This window comes from Dipodomys ordii, unplaced genomic scaffold, assembly GCF_000151885.1.
Source record: "Dipodomys ordii isolate 6190 unplaced genomic scaffold, Dord_2.0 Scaffold8, whole genome shotgun sequence".
In the NCBI taxonomy this organism is placed as follows: Eukaryota; Metazoa; Chordata; class Mammalia; order Rodentia; family Heteromyidae; genus Dipodomys; species Dipodomys ordii.
Genome location: NW_012267224.1, coordinates 26,824,182 through 26,844,161, shown reverse-complemented (window position 1 = coordinate 26,844,161; position 19,980 = coordinate 26,824,182). Strand labels below are relative to the sequence as shown.

The 19,980-nt window shown below is 39.6% G+C and overlaps 1 protein-coding gene across 2 annotated transcripts in view; it reads right to left on the bottom strand.

The window, feature by feature from the left end:
• Positions 1–828: 828 nt before the first annotated feature.
• Positions 829–19,980, bottom strand: part of Kit (v-kit Hardy-Zuckerman 4 feline sarcoma viral oncogene homolog) — an 86,603-nt gene continuing 67,451 nt past the window's right edge. The window contains exons 8-21 of one of the 2 annotated variants that reach the window (XM_013009141.1): positions 19,800–19,914; positions 17,932–18,113; positions 15,898–16,004; positions 15,677–15,803; positions 15,289–15,393; positions 15,037–15,147; positions 13,254–13,404; positions 10,511–10,602; positions 10,066–10,193; positions 8,894–9,016; positions 5,393–5,504; positions 5,179–5,278; positions 4,749–4,854; positions 829–3,180 (exon numbers count right to left, since the gene is read on the bottom strand). In XM_013009141.1, the coding sequence (XP_012864595.1) occupies positions 3,052–3,180; positions 4,749–4,854; positions 5,179–5,278; positions 5,393–5,504; positions 8,894–9,016; positions 10,066–10,193; positions 10,511–10,602; positions 13,254–13,404; positions 15,037–15,147; positions 15,289–15,393; positions 15,677–15,803; positions 15,898–16,004; positions 17,932–18,113; positions 19,800–19,914 (1,688 nt within the window). In that variant the 3' untranslated portion in view covers positions 829–3,051. Of the gene's footprint in view, positions 3,181–4,748; positions 4,855–5,178; positions 5,279–5,392; positions 5,505–8,893; positions 9,017–10,065; positions 10,194–10,510; positions 10,603–13,253; positions 13,405–15,036; positions 15,148–15,288; positions 15,394–15,676; positions 15,804–15,897; positions 16,005–17,919; positions 18,114–19,799; positions 19,915–19,980 lie in introns of both variants that reach the window. The other variant, XM_013009140.1, reaches the window with a different exon arrangement.

Here is a 19,980-nt window from a genome sequence, read left to right as displayed (position 1 = left end):
GTTGTTGTTGTTTTTAAAGATTGGAAAAGATCTCTTTGCTTTGTGGTCACTTAGCATTCATCTCTGTCTTTAATAGTGACCATTACCTGACTGAAATGTGGATGTTTTTCACTCATTATTAATGTGTGCCTGGACACACAATTCCTTCCTGATTTGCAACGGATTCCTCTTTATTGCAGATTATCTTTGCCTCTCTATCCTCTTTCCTTTCAGGAAATATGTCTATAGGTATACATGACACAGCCAAAAAGGACCCAGAGACTGATGGCATTGGGTGTCTAATAGGATTATGTGGTGCACATAGTTCTTTATCTCAAGCTGATTCCAATGATCTAAAACCACAGGATGCTCCAGCCATAGGGCAGTACTCATCTCCTAGGCACAAGAAGTGTTACTAAGTAAGTGAGAGAATTTAACTTTGTTCCAGAAGTTAGTAGGAGCAAGGGCTGGGGGAAGAACATGACCATCTATCTCATGAGGAAATAACCTCTCTTCAGAATCTGAGCCAACAAGGATATAAACTGCTTTCTTTCTTCAGATTCCTGATTTCAACCTCATGTATTACACTTCACTATTCAAGCTAATTTGGAGACAATCTGTTTTAGAGGAAACATGCCAGGTATAATGGATTGGACCACATGAAATTGCTGTTATTCATGATTATTTTTCCTGACAAATATCACTTCCCATGAATCAACTTAATAATCATAGCTATGTGCAAAATTCTCAAAATGTCTTTTACATTTATTTTTCAATTTAAATAGAGACCCCAGGTTGCAAGAATAAAATGAAAAAAATACAACACATACTGAAAATTCTTCTCAAATATCTATTAAATCTGCATATATACACTTCCAAATGCGGTACAATGGTCCTGCATGTATTTTAGTGCAACTAGACATAAAACTTTCTGTTGGGGTTGGTGTACTTTAAGAAATAAAAAAACCCTCCATTTGCTTTATATATTTACATTTTTATTAGAATTCTTTAGAACTGTCAACAATTGGACAACATATTAGGAAAAAACACATGAAACACCAATATCCTTTAAACTTGCACTGCTTAGATATTTACACATAAAGTTACTGTATATATAAAAAATATTTTCAAGGGCTCATGGGCTTGGGAATATTCAAAAGACATTATTGCTACATTTCAATATTTACAAAAAAAGCCACAAAATAATCTCAAACATTAAGCAACTGAAAGAAACATCTGATGTTAAAAAAAATATAAAAATATAAACTTTCAAGAATATCCAAGACAAAATTCTCAATGATGTGCCCCTGAAGTACCTAGACATCTACAATGAACAATTATTTTGCTTATTATAACCATAATCAATAGGAACACAAAGGAATTTTTCAGACCAAGTATGGCAAATGGCAACAACCACTTACGTGACAACACAACCCCAAAACCTGTTAACTTTGGAAAGGTGCGAGAGCATAGAACTCCAGTGCAAATGTTAGTGCCAGAATAAAGGCTCCTCTAAATGCAGTCTAAGGGATGGATGAGGGGAAACCATGAACTACATACCTGAATTGTGCAAGACAACACACAAATCTTGCCATGGATAGATTTATCTCTTATATTAGACAGTGATGAGGGTGGAGGGGGAATTTAAGCTACAAGGATCATACCCAGGCTACAGCCTAAAGCAGAAAATTTAAATACGTTTCAGTGGAACAGTAGCATCATCTAAAATCTATGGAATGGATACAGTATGTTGAGTATAAAAGAGAGTGCACATGGATTGCAAATAAATAGGTCCTTATGCACTCCACTGAGGATCAGCGTCTGCATCAGCGTGGTAGGCTACTCCTGACAGCCACGTGCAGAGAAACAGGAGAGAAGTAGGGATGATGATGAAAGCCACGTTGGTTCCTGGATACTGGGACCTCTTGGTCTCAGGGAAAGAACACCCATCAAAATCCCTTGTCTACACGCATCCTTGCATGCACACACGTATACACAGTTAAATCGGTACTGGCCCGATGTCCAGGACAGATCCAAAAAAGGAGGCTGGGTCTTCTACTTCCTGCTACCTAAGAATCCAAACTAAGACAGCTCTGTTTACTCACACTTGTGAGAACCATGTGGGACATCAGTCCCTTTTGCAAACAGCATCCAATCCATTGAGTACGGTGAGGCCCTTTGAAGCTGGTAGGCTTGTTCTGGAGAACCTACAAAGCAAGTTCATTGGCTAAAAGAGGAGGCTTTTGCTAAGATTGTGCTTGGCAGTTACAATTTTTTTCACTTAAAAAAAGTATTAACTGTTTCCTTCGAATTTCTATGGCTCTTAATTGATTCCTATAGAGCAGACATAATGCCAGGGTTGTGTACAGAAACTAAAGCTTGTGGGTTCCCCACCTTTCAATGTATGAAGACACACAACCTATGATGAATATGTACAAACACTGGCTGGCTGGAGGGAGGCCCTGTTTCCAACTCCCCAGTATCAAACTTGATTTGAAAACCAGGTCAGCTGTGATGGTCAATGGTGGAGTCGCTATTCATGCTCAGGGGGGGCAATTTTCACAGCCTAGGACTCCTCAGCATGAAATAGGAGATTTCTTAAGCCTTGGCATTCACATTTGGGCCTTTCGTTCTAATAATACTCTATTTTCAGTATAAAGGACTCAGGCTTCAGTTTCTAATTCGGCTGATCTTCACATCATCATGGATGGTTCTTTAGCCAAAGCTGACAATTTTATTTATTCAAATAAACTATCAGCTATACTTTTCGAACATTAGAAAGAACACTGGGCATCTACCCCATCGCCTCCCTTTCTCTGAATCAGAAGCTTTTGTGTACAGTAGGAGCTACTTTGCTATTGGGAATATATACAGTTCGAACCTTTGCAGTAGGAGGGTGGCTGATGACAAAAATCACCAGCCACTAAAGTGTGCTCATAAAGACAGGATTACAGGGGGGGAGCGAGGCCACCACCCCTGGAGTAAGTTGCAAGTTGAAGGAAAACAAAATAACCATCATTGAAGCCAGAATGGGGATTTCTCCTTCAGAAGAGAACCCGCCATGCTGCCTGCTCAGGCATCTTCATGCACTAGCAGAGGCTGTGTGGAAGAGGCGCTGCTCCCGACAGAATTCACTCTCACAGAATGGTCCACCACGGGGTTCTCTGGGTTAGGGTTGCAGTTTGCTAAGTTGGAGTAAATCTGCAAAAAAAAAAAAAAAAAAAAAAACAAGCCCCAAATCAATACCAAATTCTTCTACAATGAACGTAGCAAGGGGCACTTACCCCTTCAAAACTGCAAGTAATGCACTAAGATAATGATTATGATCATGATTGGTGGTGGTGGTTTGGGGATTTGATGTTGGGGCTTCATCTTTAAATGGTAGGCACTCTACTACTTGAGCCAGTATTTTCTGGATGGGGTCCCATAGTTTTACCCAGGATTGTGATACTCCTACCTGCACCTCTTGGGATGGATCATGGCTATGCCCTACCACACTCAATTTATTAATCGAGACAGAGTCTCACTAGCTTTTTACCAAGGCTGGCCTCCAGCTGAAAACCTCCCAGTCTCTGCTTCCCAAGTAGCTAGGGATTAGAGGTGTGAGCCACTGTTCCTGGACCCAAGACTTAAATAGAAGCGGTTGCAAACAATTGGCAGCTAAAACCCAATCATACTGACAAAACATATTCAGGCCCAGTTTATCCCTCTTTTTTTTCCCCCTTAAGAAAATTACTCAAAAAATAATGGCAAAACCTATTGAGGAGTAGTTGTTTTGATGGGTCACAACTGAGAACAACCACTAGCCTACTAAGAAGGTTTATAAATTATAGCCAAGTACAACCCAACTGCTGATATAATTTATCTAGAAACCAACCCCCAAGACTCTTTCAGGGGTCTTCTGTCTGTAATCAAAGCAATTGGGTGGAAAATGCTGTTTAAAATATACTTGCTGTTAGAAATATACTTGGGGACCCTGCAGAACAGACATTGATCCTAAAGTATCAGTGGCATGCTATTACAAAACAAAACAAAACAAAATGCTCTCTAAACACGAAGCCTGTAAAGGAAAGAAAGTGGCTTTAAAAAAAAATCTGAGACAAAAAGTAAGGATGGTTGCTTCATCCTAAAAACCAGGAGAGAAATAATGGATTTGCATTTTCATTTCCCATTTCCCAAATCCCTGGGAACTATCTTCTAAGTTCAAAGAACTTTTCCTTCCTGCTGGCTGGTAGGCATCTGTACGCATGAGCACCATTGCCATTTGCTGGCTATCGATATTTGAGAAGAAGGCTTACTTCACTTCTACAGCCGACTGAAAAGACATTTTATGTGCTTTCATTGTAGTTTTTTACATTACTCAACCCACATGAGATGAGAGATGACATGTGAGAAAGGGTGAGACAATCTGGATCCCCCCAATCAACATTTAGAGTGGAGGAAGAATCAGGGCTACACTTCTGAGTACAAATTGCCCTGCTCTTGCCCCCCCCCCTCCTACAGCTCATTTCTTTGGTTTAGAAAACAGAGGTTTGAAGCCAGGTGCTGGTGACTCACCCCTCTACTACTCCCAGCTACTCAAGAGGTTGAGATCTGAGGATCAAAGTTCAAAGCCAGTGAGGGTAGGAAAGCACCTCAGCCTTATCTCCAATTAACCATCAAAGCTGTTAGTGGAGCTGTGACTCAAGGGTCAGCACACCAGCCTGAAGGCCACCACTCCAGGCAATGGAGCTGAAGGTGACTGATTCTAGGCCTGGCTGGTTACTCACATGATTGGTGCTATCTGAAATCTGCTTCTCAATGAGCTGAACGATCTGCTTGAACGTTGGCCTTTTTAGGGGATCGGCATCCCAGCAAGTCTTCATTACGTCATACCTGCAAAATAAGGGCCGTGACTAGCACTCTTCCATGACCATGACAAATATTCCCAAGTGGGCCCCCCCCAACAACTTCAATATGAAGCCCAGGGCTATGCACCCAGACACGTGAAATGGCATATGCATAAAACATTGTAAGAAGGAGATTCTGACAAAACTTTGTGTACTGTTACTGGTAAGTAGCATATGAGAAAAAATTGCAACAATGACATTAGATCAAGAACACAAAAGGAACCGAGTGACATTTCAGACTGTAGTAGTGAAAACCAACAAATATCTAGGTTTCTGTCTTTGAAAAGGAAATTAAAATGGGGGTCCTTACATTTCAGCAGGCGCATGCTCAGGGCTGAGCATCCGGAAGCCTTCCTTGATCATCCTGTAGAACTTGGAATCCACCGGCATTCCAGGATAGGGGCTGCTTCCTGAGGCACAGACAGTTGGCAAACCCATGTTAATCACAATGAGCAAGATACTCATGAAACCCCAAGAAGACGGTTTAAGTCTAATGAGGGTGTCTTTGGCAAGGATCATTTTACCTAGAGAGAACAGCTCCCACAGAAAAATCCCATAGGACCAGACATCACTTTCAAATGTGTATACGCAATTGAAAATGCTTTCAGGTGCCATCCACTTTACAGGCAGTCGGGCCTGGGAGAGAAGCACAACAGGTTCAACCAGTTAATGAAGAAGTTCCAAAGACAGAGCAGGAAATATTCCCTCAGATGCTGTTCCTGCTGAAAGGTAAGGATAAGAACTTAAGTATCACCTCACAAAACCCTTTACCTAGGCAACTTTTCCCCATGGTCTCTGAAAAGGGTGGTTCATAACTATCCTATCCCATTTTAAAGACGAGAACACTAAGTTAGTATAGTTCAGTAAATTAAGACCATGGAAGTCAAAAGACTGACAGGCATAGATTCCAATCCTGGCTCCATTATTAGCTTTGTGCAAAACAGATTCATTAGTTGTCATTCAGTGTCCCCCCTTTTCTATTTTAATAGCAGGAAATATGGCCTCCCATATTAGGACTACATTTCCAAGCTGCCTTTGGAGCTAGTTATATGCACGTAACTCAGTTTTGGTCACTAAGGTGTATTGGCAACTATAGAAAAACCCCTTTACATTTAAATGGCATGTATTCTCTACCTTCTTTCTTATGGTGTCTCTTCCTCCCTGACTTTTGGATGTGGGAGACTGGCTGTCTATCTTGTGTGCAACCTGGGCCAGGAAGATGAATACTGTATCCAGGAATGGTGAAATGTGGAAAGGCAGAAGGAACTAGTTCTGAGCACATGGTGGGACTTTTATACCCATCTGGGCCTGTGATCTCTCCTTCCTTTTATTCTGGGTTTTCATATACAATTCAAACTCACTCTTACTAATCCACTAGGACAGTCACTTACATATTGATCATTTAGCCTGAGAATGCTCTTCTGTGAAGCAAAAATAACCCTTCCAATTTGATGAATTGCTCCACAAGACAAATGAGATGATACAGGCAGAAAGGCTTAGCACACTATCACTCAGTGATCTGAAAAATCACTCACATTACAAGTGCTCAATGAACAGTGCTGGCTGTTCTGAGATGGGGAGCGGCAGATTCACATTTCAACTCCACAGCTGGACTTCACAGCCTGACACCTCTGGTTAAAGTCAAGACAAACACTGTGTGATTAGGCCTTAGAGACGAGACTGTCTGGATTTCCGGATATGAATCTACCACAAAAAGTTAAATCAAGTCTTCTCTCATTCCTTTTAGGACTCAAAACAGGGAAGACAATTTTTTTTTCTAGTTATTTTATGGGACTCCATTTGGGAGCTTCTCTGTGAATGGAGTCTTGCTTCTTTCCTTTCATTGATTTCCTTTCACTTTCAAATAAGCTAACTGCTTACCTTAAAAAAATAAATGAAGATATTTTAGTAGGCTAAAAACAAAAACAAACCAACAAAATCTTTTAATAGCTAACTTCAGATTTTGTCCTAAAACTCTAGCTGATGCTGTTAATTTGAGATATATTGGTACCTTGAATTCAGGAGTTTGTGTATCTGGGAAGGTTATTATGCCCTTATTCTCAACAATTTCTAGATGAAGTCAAGCATTTCAAAATTTCCAAATGAAGGCATTTGAAGGCTACTTAGCTACCTGTGGTACCACAAATACATTCACATCCTATCACCATAGGTACAGGGATCTGTAACATTGACATCCATAACTACTTTGAAATGACAACAGTGGTTAGAATATGTTGTTCTGTGTAGTACAGAAGTCCATGTACTGACTTTTCTCACAAATGTACTTTTAAAACTTGAAAACTGTCATGAATGTTAACTGCTTTTCTTGGTTAGCCCTATGTATTTCATGTTAAACATTTAAAAAGATAGTCGGGTAAGGGGTCTACCTGGAGGCCTCATTTGACTGACAGGGTTCAGGGTCTAAGAATGACTAAGAAATCACACAAAATGGAAGAACTTTCAGAGAACCTGAATGAACAGAGAGATTTCTCTCTGCAACTACATGTTGGTAGAGTGTCTGCTTCACAAGCATGTAGTCCTGGGTTTAAAGCCCAGTACCACCAAGAAAAAGAAAGTTCTAATGACTACCTGTAAATGTGGGTGCAACCACAGGTTGTATGTATTTCCTCGTTCCAAACTTGCTCCTTAAATCCTCTTTACCGAGATGCCTACTGGAGAATGATGCCTGCGGATTGGTTATTGTGTCAACTGACTTGAGCTGCACACCACAATCTAGTCTGCTGGCCCTCATCTGCACTGTCAATAGAGTAACAAGCTACAGAGATGTTAATTTCCTTCCAAATGACATCCTTTGTCATGATTAAATTTCAAAGAATGCATCCATAAAGTAAGAATTGTCTGGCACCGTTTTGAGCACAATTCATTTATTGCTCACAATAACTTTATGAGATAGGTGTCAGTATTATTCCCAAGGGGTGAGAAACCAAGATGTAAAGGTAGTGGATAATTCTTACCAAATATTACATAGCTACTAAATGATGGACCCAGATCTGAACCCAGCTCAAAGACACTGAGCCCAAACAGAGCTATCTCCTCTTGTTCACAGTCAATTTCATAAGGAACCACTTTTTATTCTTCCTTCCATGACCCGGAAGGAGAGTAGCTGTTTACAAACTCACTTGATGATGATACCTGGCTTGGGGGAAGCCTTTTCAGAATTGCACAGTTTGGTCAGGAGATAAACCAAGCCATATTCTTATAAAACCAAGTTGAGCACAGGCAACCAATGAGATGTCATGGTGATGAAGGAGAAAGCATTACAGTATCATAAGGGAGGGACACAAAATCTACTTCTAAGAATGGGCAAACAGCCCTAGAAGAATAATTGCACAGGAGAATATAGCTTTACATACCCATGGGATACTGGATCTGGAAATTATGAGCTCTGGTTTCAGTCTCTACTGACTCATGTCATCTCACATAAAAACCACCAAGATACACTGTACTTTACTTTCTCTAATTTTAAGATTGGGAAGACATTGTTTTGAGGATACAATGAAAGCTGACAATGACATAATTCAGCACTCTGAAAAAACCCACAACAACTTCCTCCAAATCACTGATTACTTATAAATCTACTTAAGAGATCTCTATTGACTCTAAGATCCAACATTCCGTATGGCTAACCCAGAAGACAATTTTAATCACTTTCACATTGTATGTCAATCTCCAAAAAATTCTCCTGCTGAGATCTTCAAGGCTAACATTTATTACACTTGAGAAAAATCAAGTTCATTGCTATTCTCATGCTACAATGAAAATTAAGGCTATTTCTGTTTCCTTCACATGCCCCATAATTACACAATTAGAATTCGGAATTCTATTATCAACTGTTAGTAGTAGAAATGTTCAGCATTCCATGCAAATTTTGCTGGAGTACACTTAATTTGACTGCTAAAATGCATGACATTACAAGGTAGATTTTGCATTATGAAAATCATAGAAAACAAGTTTTGAAGCTCAAAATCCTTTGCGAGACTGTCAGACAGAGAATGGATACTCACATTTCCTTTAACCACATAATTAGAATCATTCTTGATGTCTCTGGCGAGACCAAAATCACAAATCTTTGTGATTCGACCATGGGTAAGGAGGATATTTCTGGCTGCCAAGTCTCTGTGAATACACTATTAGGTTGGGGAGAAAAAGAAAGCCATTTAAATTCATTTTAACTTTCAAAGAGTAAAAACTATTTTAAGACTAAAATGCTGTTTGTATTATTTTTAAAAATCCCAAACTTTCATTTTACAAAGTATTCAGAACACTAAAAATAAAAAAAAAATCAAAATTGCACCTCAAATGATGTTCACATCTTGTGTTTCTCATCATTAGAACCCTAATTACTATAATCACTTTTAAAACCAATTCTAATAAATACTCCAGTCCTCAGGACAGCTTTTATTCATAGTAGAATGTATTATACTCAAATTGTATTTTTTAAGCTGAAAATTCATTTTGCACGCATCTCTCTGAATGTCCTTTCAAATGGTTCCTAAAATGTCTTTGCAACTTTGATTTGACATTTCCCAAGGACACAGGAAGAAGATCTTATTTCTACTATCCTGTATCGATACCTCTTTTAATTTTGGTAATTGTTTGGAAATGCCACTGATGTTTAGTTTGGGGGCTGTGACTTTTCTTCTCTTCAGCTAGTCCTATTTCTGAGAGAATTCTTGTCCTTCAGATCCATGTTCCGACTTTTGGTTCCATCATTTTCCCATCCCCCACCTATGTGTTCATTATTCGCTCTGATCCTTTTTCTCATATCTTATCAACCATACATGTAATATTTGGGGGTCTCAATTCAAAGTGACTAATTATGTATTTCACTGAGCATAGCAATAATGAGGTATGGCCCTACTGACTGGTAAAATGATTAGCCTCTATCTTAAAGCCAAATGTTTTAAGTGAATTCACTACACATAAGAGAATATTCATGGAAGCTCATTTAGGCAGGTTTGTGCTTTAAAGCTTATAAATTAGAACAGGAATTCCAAAGAGACAGCAGTTGGAACATGAAGAAACTAAATTTCCTCTACTTTGGGTTACTGCACTTCAAAATGACACTCTGCATTCTAAGGCCTTGAAATGCTCCATTCTTAAAAAAAAAAAAAAAAGGAAGGAAAAGGAAGACCGTGTACATCTCCGTGTACATCTGAGCATCATTCCCACTCACGTTCTTGGAGGCAAGGAAAGCCATGCCCTTTGCCACCTGGTAGGAGAAGCTTAGCAAGTCTTCCAGGTCTAGGGCCAGCTCATCATCCTCCACAATGGCAGGAGTCACATCTCTTTCTATGTATGAGCCTAGGTTAAGAGAAGATAGCCACATCAGTGTCAAAGGCTAGCAACTAATCAGTGGATGAGAACTTATGGACCAATCATCCTTCCAGTACTGAGTAAAGCTGCGTGTTAAGTCACCAAATCAGTATTTAACAATCCCCAAATACTCAGGGCAGGGGGATGGCAGACCCATTTCCAAAATTCCATCTACAGAGCAAGATGTTCAAATATAAAAACACATGTTCTGACTCCAAACATGCACTCGCAAATTCTAACTGCTACCGATTTTGTATTTGTTCGGATGTAAGTAAAGTGGCATTTATCACTTGATAGGGACCTACCTATTCTTGCGGATCTCCTTTTGTCAGCTTTGGTTGGGACAACATAGGAAACGCCAGGCTTCATGTCCATGTACTCATTGGTACTATCATTGCTGAGAAAGAAATGAAGCACTCTTAAGTTAAGACTTAACAGACCAGAAATTGGAAGAAGGGGCCACTAATGTGAGAGGCTCCTCTCTTGTCCACTTTATCACTTAATAGATTTTATTTGAGAAAAAATGCAATGCAGCATTTGAATAAAACATTTAAAAAAGCTGCATTCTGATTTTTCAATGTGCAATATTATGGTCCAATTACCCAGGTTAGAAGTGTCCCAACTGATGAGCGCTGATGGTTTGTGCTAGTAATCCTTTCTAGTAATCCTAGCTTTTCAGGAGGTTGAGATCTGAGATCTCAACCAGCCTGAGTTAGACTCTTATCTCCAATCAACCAGTAAAAAGCTAGAAGTGGAGCTGTAGCTCAAGTGATGGCCCTTGAGAAACAAAACAAAACCAAAAAACCCCAAGTAAGAGCTGCAAGGTCCTGAGTTCAAACCCTAGTACTAACACCAAAAAAGTAAAAAATTTGAAATGCTGTAGAAGTGGTGGATTTAATAGGAAACAGCCACAAATATTATCCTGAGTTACTCCAAATTCTAAATTAGCCACCACAGAGACAAGACACAAGACAGAGATTAGAGCTTCCGAGATGTGTCATCAGAGAGATTGCTAACATATAGCAACGGATGGAAGGTTTAAAAAAAAATCAAGTTTGGTTCAAATAAACACCAATAATTTGGATGATTTTCTGAACCATCTGGACCTCTTGAATCTGCAACATTTGGCTGGAGACTCTTCAAGATTTCTAGTACTTCCTGCTACTGATTAGCATAGAAACACCATGACAACAACCTCCTTCATACTGTGCTGGTGGCTCCAAACCCATATGGGATCCCAAAGCATAAAGAACACCACACAGGACAATTTAGGCCATTATCTTAGAAATTTAAAAAATATAGACAGGGCAGAGGTTACATAACACCAACAACAAACACAAAAATTGGCTCAGGGGCCACAGCAAAGATATGCCCAGGGGATGCTAATAAGGTTTTGCAGAACTTATTATGTTCTAAAACTACTCAAGTTTATTGGGCTTAAAAAAAAAAGAAAAGAAAATGAAGGGCTTCACCTGGAGCTTTATTAAACTTTAGCCAAAGGCAGAAAAAAGAATCAAGTTAGGGAATAAATGCCCCTCAATGATATTCACTGAAGTCTCCTGAGGAGCCTGGAATTGTGAATTCAGGAGAAAAAGTCTCACTATTCCAAAACATGGGAGATATATAGTAAAATTATTTTAGTTGTTAGTGTTGGAGATAGAACCCAGGGCCTTATACATGCTGAGTACATGCTCTACCACTGAGTATACCTCCAACCACCCCATACAGTAAAAATATAAAGGACAAGTAAAGTCCATCACACGAGGTAGCAATGCTAAGTACAAGGGGGTGGGCCTGATTATGATTTCTATCAAGTCAGGTGAAGCTAGCAAGTCTTCTTCTTATGCCAATATTGGGCTTAAACTCAGGGTCTTGCCTTCTTGCTCAGCTTTGTTGCACTTGAGCCACACCTCCACTGCCAGCTTTTTACTGGTTCATGAAGATGAAGAGTCTCTCAGATTTATCTGCTCAGAATGGTTTTGACCCTTAATCCTCAGATCTCAATTTCCTGAATAATTAGTACTACAGGTGAGAACCACTGGTGCCCAGGTAGGAGTGAAACGTAAGTGGTAGAGTTTAAGAGCATACGGAGAGAGAAAACAAAGGTATATATACCAAGGCATATATACCATTCCTCTTGTAAAGCAAACTACTTCTCCTTAAAGAAACTTGGAGTTTGTTCTTTACCCCATCATTCAAATTCACAATGGTATGGATAATTGGATAATGCCAGCTATCAGGTCCAGATGGTTTTTTTTTTTAATAATTAAGAGGGGTCTGGCACACAGGAAGAAATCAGAAGGTAAAAGTCTATGTGGACATCAATCTGCTGAAAAAATGTTAAAGGACTTTACGGTGCCAACATGGCAGCCTTTGGTATCTTTCCTATAAATAGCTGCATTGTACAGATGCCTACAGCATTCATCTCAGCAGTACAAATGGAAAAACACAAAAAAATGGAACTGTGATGCCAGGGAACAGGTGGTTTATGCTTGTAATCCCAGCTACTCAGGAGACTAAGAACTGAGGACTATAGTTCAAGGACAGCCTAGGCAGACAAATCTGACTCTTATCTCCAATTAAGAAGCAAAAAGCCAGAAGTGGAGATATGGCTCATATGGTACAGCACCAGCCTTGAGTGAAAAAGCTGAGTGCAAGGCCCTGAGTTCAAGTCCCAGCACCAGCACACACACACACACCACACACACACACACACACACACACACACACAGAACAGAAAAAAAAAAGTGATAAAAAAAAGTTAAACTGGCACACAATTTAATCCACTGCATGTAACTGAGACATGGAAAAAAAAATCTAAGCGTGCCTTAAAAAAAAATAGCCAAAACCTAAGTTTACCGCAATTTGACTACTCAAAAACACTATTTGAACTTTCTAAACAGTTAATCATATTTAAATAGTTTAATAATTCTGATTTCCCATTTTGGAGTACCTCAGCTCAGTTTTTAAAGAATCAGCTTTGATTGCAAACCATTATGACCCAAGAACTGCCTGTCAAGGGGGACTCCTTATGCAAATCAGTCTTACCAAGAAGACTCCTTTGAATGCAGAAGGTTCTTATACAGAGCTGCCTCTGCCTGATCTTCCTGCTTTGAGCAAATAAATGAATCACGTTTTCGCCTCAAAAAATTCAAAAGATCTCCATAGCAACAATATTCTGTAATGACCAGGGTGGGCCCTATAAGGATGTAAGAAAAAAATTAGAAGAGGCAAAATATACTCTAACCAATCCAACCTCTTGTTAAAAAATAAAACAAAAACAACCCACAAAACCCAAGGGTGATCTGGGATATTAACATTCAGCTTCAGTAGCTGAGCCTTCTTAGTCCTAATTCTGTCTATTATCAGCACTCATCACAAAAAAAGCGGCATTATGTATTTTAAAACAAAACAAGCCATCCCCTTTTGATCTGAATTTCTAAGTGACATGAGGCTCTGGGGCCAGGCTTGACTGCTGGTTTTACAGACACAAGTTGCTGCTTTCAAGGATCTACTATTATCAAGCTTCCTATATAGATCTCCTTTGACTCACTTCTGTTTTCAGCAGGGCTTCACATCTTCTCTGTAATGTTATTATGGAAATGAAGAAAATAAAACCACATGGAACAGCCAGCTGAGACTAGACTGGGAAGTGGGTGAAACCTGAAATGACCTGTATTTTGAGCACTATTAGTCAAAAAGTTCTACTGCTAATGAATGCTTAAAAATCTGCTTTGTGAAATGAACAGGCAACTAATTGCCTTGGTAGGAACTGTCTTATGAACAATTTATGATAGGGTGAAGCCCCATTCATGAGCTGTTTTAAGAGACATTGTCGAAAACTGTCAACATCCCTGTGGATCTCTCCGGATCCCCAAAACAGCTCCTCTCATCTTTGTTCCATTAGACCGAAATGCATTCTGCAGACATTCTGTAGACATCCTTAATGGGAACCTCAAGAATTGGAAATTAACTTTTACCGACTGAAACATTTGCTTCATTTGGTGTATATCAGGCAAGTGGGAGGCTTAGGGGCCTAACTCTCAGTGATGGAGGACACATGTACTTCAGCTTCTGAATGACTGATGATGACCCAGCAACACAGATAGTTTGCAGGACAAGAAAAACCTTCTGATTGAAATGAGATATTTAAGAGGCCAACATTGTCAATAATAGATGACAGTAGCTCACATCCTAGGCTATTTCTCCCTAGGATGTAAAATTTTAAAAATCTACATTTTTTTAGTTCATCAATTCATCATTTAACTTCCCTTTTTAAATTGACACATAGTGTTTATACTCATTTAGGGGTTATAACAGTGTAATGTACACAATCTGTCTTAATCAACTAAAGGTAACAAGTGGGCACGCAAAGAGACCAATGTTGCATGCTCTCACTCATGTGTAGAAGCCAAAAAGAGCTGACTTCATGAAAGCAGAGCATAGAATCCAGGTCACTTCAGCCTAGGATGGGGAAGTGGGAGATTGAGATGGTAGATAGGAGTGCCAATCATAGGTGGTGGGGGTGAGGGGAGGTCAGAAGCTCAGTAGGGTAACTATAGTCTATGAAATCATACCTTTCAAATAACTAGAGGAGGAGAGTCTGAAAGGTCTGAACACATTGATGACTGATTAAAAAACAACAATTCAGAAATGATAACCTCCGTTAGGTTAAGAACAAGTAGGAAAATAAAACCTACCAAAAGAGAATGGAAATTTGGATAGAAATCTAGCAATTAATAATCAAGCTTTTTCGAGTCTTATTTTTTTTTTAAAGTCCTTCTTTTGGCAACCTAGCAGATAGGAAGATGGCATCTGGATATGGGCTCACCTCCAATGGTACATGCGCCAAGAAGATTCACAATATTCACATGATTGCCAAGGTAGCTCAGGACTTTCAGTTCAGACATGAGGGCTTCTCGCTCCGTTAAATGGGCACTTGCTAAAATTGGGAAACATCTTATTTTAGCATTTCACATCTAAAATTAAACCAACTCCACTAAACCCATTTAAAATAATAAAGCCCAAGTGGGCAAGTAAAAACTGGTGTGGGTGAATGTACTGGCCTATGGTAGCAACTTACGTTTAAGCATCTTCACAGCAACAGTCATGGCTGCATCTGACTTGATTAAACCATACGCAGTGGCCTCAACAACCTTCCCAAAGGCGCCAGCACCCAAGGTCTTCCCTTTAGAAAAGAAGAAAGCAATGTAGAGATAGGAGGAAGGAACACTCGAAGGTTCCAAGATCAACAAAAGGATTAGCGGCAAATATGTTTTTAAAACGTATCCCTGTAGTGTGTTCTGTGTCAAACGTATCAGTTTTCTGTGCAATTTCTCAGGGAAAAGAAAAATAATAATAACCACTTCTTGTTTCAGGTGGAATGAAACAACGGAAACCCTGGGGTTCCCTAAAATCATTGTTATGTGTACACAAAAGGGCTTCATGGAAAGCCCCTGCTTCATACTGACCAAAACTCAGCCTGTTTCTGGGAAACTCCCATTTGTGATCATAAGGAAGTTGTGTTGGGTCTATGTAAACATAATTGTTTCCATTTATCTCCTCGACAACCTTCCATTGTACTTCATACATGGGTTTCTGGAGAAAAGAAAAGACAGATGACCCTTTAATGAGGAATGCTTCAGTCACCAAGGCACTGGGAGACTAGAGGAGAGAGCAAATCAATGGTTACCTGTAAATATTTGTAGGTGAGAATCATAACAACGATGCACATGAGGCCAGCCGTGATCACAAAACCAATCAGCAAGGGCGTGAACAGGGTGTGCGAATGGATTTGTTCTAAAAGGGAAGAGAAGCGGGAGAATCACAAACTATTAGCAGGATAGGATGTAGGTGACAGCCAAATCCCGAGCAGACCCACTTCCTGTCTCACAGACTGGACAGGGGATACAGCTATGCGGTTTTTGCTCCTTAACCTTGGCTATGTCTTACTCTTGGTAATAAAATGAAGCTTTTAACAATACAACATTAAGTCAGATTACTCAGAAAAACTATGAAAGGTCTATGGTATATGCGTAATTTTATTGCTTTTCTTTTTTTTTTTTTTTTTTTGTCGGTCGTGGGGCTTGAACTCTGGGCCTGGGCGCTGTCCCTCAGCTCTTCAGCTCAAGGCGAGTGCTCTACCACTTGAGCTACAGCACCACTTCCGGTTTTCTGGTGGTTTATTGGAGATAGGAGTGTCACGGTCTCTCCTGCCCGGGCTGGCTTTGAACCGTGATCCTCAGATCTCAGCCTCCTGAGTAGCTAGGATTACAGGTGTGAGCCACCAGCGCCCGGCTTATGTTGCTTTTCAAAGCAACATCAGGAACGGCCTTTAGACTTCAAATTTCTTCTCTTTTTAACTATCTTTAAGTACTTGTACAAAGGAGTTGCCACTGAACAACGTAGTTTATGAATACAATGCATCTTGATCACTGTCACGTCTTTTGACATTCTCAAATTCCTTCTTTAAAAAAACCCAATTTATTCTATTGGTGGTTTACATTTTCTTTTTCTGCTTTTTGGCACTCCTGACTTTTCCAAGTTTTCTGAAATGACCATAAATGTCTTTCACAACCAAGAAAAAAATTTCTAAAGTGTCTCTTTCAGTGCACTGTCTGGAAAGATCAATAACATAGAACAATGTTAACATTTTTCCTCTCATTTACTTAAAAACTGAGGATACACATTTTGGCCTAAGTCTTTGTCACACACACACACACACACACACACACGGCCTACAAATTTAAATGCCCTTGTTTTTTTTGGGGGGGAGGGGGGTAGGGGAGGTTGGCTTTTAACTTTAAACCAATTCGTCAATGTGCCCTCAAGAATTATTTCATTAATGTTAAGAGGAGAGCTGGTCACTCAGAAAGCACATTTTAAAGAAACAACTTGTTGGCTTGAGAGTGTAGCTCTAAAACCCTGGTTTCTATCCCCAGTATTGCAAAAAAAAAAAAAGAAAGAAAAGAAAAAGAAAGAGAAAGAAGAAAAAGAAGCAAAAAAGAAAAATACAAAAGACACTGCTGACCAACATGATTACAACAAAAATACTATTAATTTTTGGATATGGCTATCCGGGCATTTTTTTTTTTTTTATTGGTTGTGGGGCTTGAACTCTGGGCTTGGGAGCTGTCCCTGCACTCTTCAGCTCAAGGTGAGCACTCTACCACTTGAGCCACAGCGCCACTTCCAGTTTTCTAGTGGTTTATTGGCGATAAAGAGTCTCACGGACTTTCCTGCCCCGGCTGGCTTTGAACCGAAATCCTCAAATTTCAGCCTCCTGAGTAACTAGGATTACAGGTGTGAGACACCGGCACCCGGTTTTATCTGGACATTTTAATTCATTTCAAATCACTAAATATTAAACTTGAATTTGAAAATGTTCTAATTGTGGTTGGGGAATGGGTAAAATATATCCTCTTCAAACTTTCTACCCTCTTTTAATGGAAACAATTATAAACCTAATTAATTATAGAAGGACTTACACATATGCATGGATAAAATATACAAAACAAAGTGGTTAAAATGACTGATAAAAGACACATCTCTATTTCCAAAGTAGTACAGAATGAATATGATGACAGTATGGTTGGTGTGCTACTACGTGTTTCTAGAAATGACATGGCCAAGCATTGGAATGGAATTAATGTCATGACAGATGTGGTAGACACAACCTAAACATCCCCTTAAATTGGATTAAAAAGAAATATACCTTTGTTGTTACCTTTAAATGCAAAGTTAAAGTAGGCAGAACTCTTGCCCACTTCGTTGTAAGCCTTACACTCCACTGTGCCATTGTGCCGGAATGTACTAGAGTCTATGGAACTCTGAACCACTAGTTTTCCAAATGGTGGCACAGATGAGTTCTGAATCTGCACGTCTACTGGTGGAACAGGGACAGAACACCTAAGGGAAAGAGCACAAAGCATGGGCTTATGATGGGAAACCAAATACATGATACACCTAGCATTTGGCATACTAGACAGCACAATTAGAACTCATCATCCAGACAAATCCCCTTTGAGGCCACCAAATCTGATGAAGAAGACTTTATGGGGTCTTAGGGGCATGAAAAGCACCATGTAGAGCAGAAAGGTGGAGAGGAGGTTTGGGATTTAATGGGTTTTGAATACTAACTCAAATTTGCCTAGTCTCTTGGTTTATGATGGGTTATGTAATCTCCCCCAAGATTCAGTTTCCACAGCTGTACATTGAAATGGCAATACCATTTTGCAGGGTGTTAATGAAAGGGCTAGAAATAAAAAGTGCCATAGATAGATCTTTGCACACAACAGACCCTTAAAATAACCCAAATTTTCAAGTATGTATGAATGGTTGAAAGGAATATGGAGGAAGAAAACATTTAAAAAAATAAATTGGCTGAGGACATGAAAACACTGAAAAAAATTGTATCCCAAGGCTCTGGGTTGGAAGCAGGGTGGTACTACTATATAGCCTGATAATGCACCAGGTGGCATTACTACTGGGAGGAATCGTGAGCCAGACCCCCAACTACCCTACTTGAAACTCCTGGCCACTTCCCTTTCCCTTCTTAACACCTACAGATAGAAAATAGTTGTTGATCTTACCTGCAATCTGCCCACCTAAGAGAAAGTAACATAGCCTGAGAGAGAAAGAAACGCAAGCATAGTGTTCTTTGGACCACCATCTGACATGTTTGGCTCTCCAATTATTTGCTAAATGCCAAAACTATAATCACTGGGCCTTGCTTACTTCCCAGAGGTCTTACATGGCCCCTTCAGCCCCCATGATTCATGATTCCCCACAAGCAAACATTCCACAAAAGCTCAGACTAGAATAATCCTAGTAACCTCTTCTGATGCATTGCCACAAAGAGGTTTAGTCCACAAAAAATAAAATTTCCACCACTAACCTTATTATTTATTGGTTGTGATGTTAAAATGAACTTTAAAGGCTGGAACACAAAACCACATTTGAGAGATAAAAGAAATCTTTTTTTAAAAAAGTAAGGCAAAGTTGACCCTGTTTTCATCTTCAGGTAATGGGAAAAGATAATTTAACGCTTAAGTGTGGGCTGCAAGAGCGAAGCGACACAGTATCAGATGGTCTCTGTTTGTGGGGGGCTGGGCACCTCATCAAGGAGCAAACCTTTTACAACCTGCCATTTACCCCTACCATATGTATGTTGTAATTGTGCGATCATTACTTTTTGGTAACTTGGCAATTAACTTCTGAGGTAATTTTTTTCATGATAACTACAGCCACATTTCCCACACACATTACCTCCTGCATATAGAATGGAAATCTAATTACTTAGCCCTGGAAAATTGCTTTATCTACCTGCAGGCTAGAAATTGCATGATAAATCCAAAAAAGATAACCACCCAAATAGAGGAGTCATTCAGTAATCATTTTTCAGCAAACAAAATTAATGTCTACCAGGAAAAATACAGCCATTACCTCCCCCTCTGAAAAGCCACATGGACAGAAAAATAATAATCAAAGCTTCTTCAAAAAAAAATTTAAAAAAATCTAAACACATTTGAAATCCAACTGAACTGCAGTCTTTCCCTTCTGCATTTTAAGCAGTGCCAAAAATAATCATCTCACCTCTGCTCCGTTCCTGGACAAAAATACCAATCTATTGTGGGCTCTGGAAATCCCGCTGCCACACACTGGAGCATACCATTCATGAGCCTGTCATACGTCAGGATTTCTGGTTTTGCTGTAGAAAAAAGAGAAGCGGCCATATGTCAGTCTGCTGAAAACTCTCCGTGAGAGCCGTTCCAAT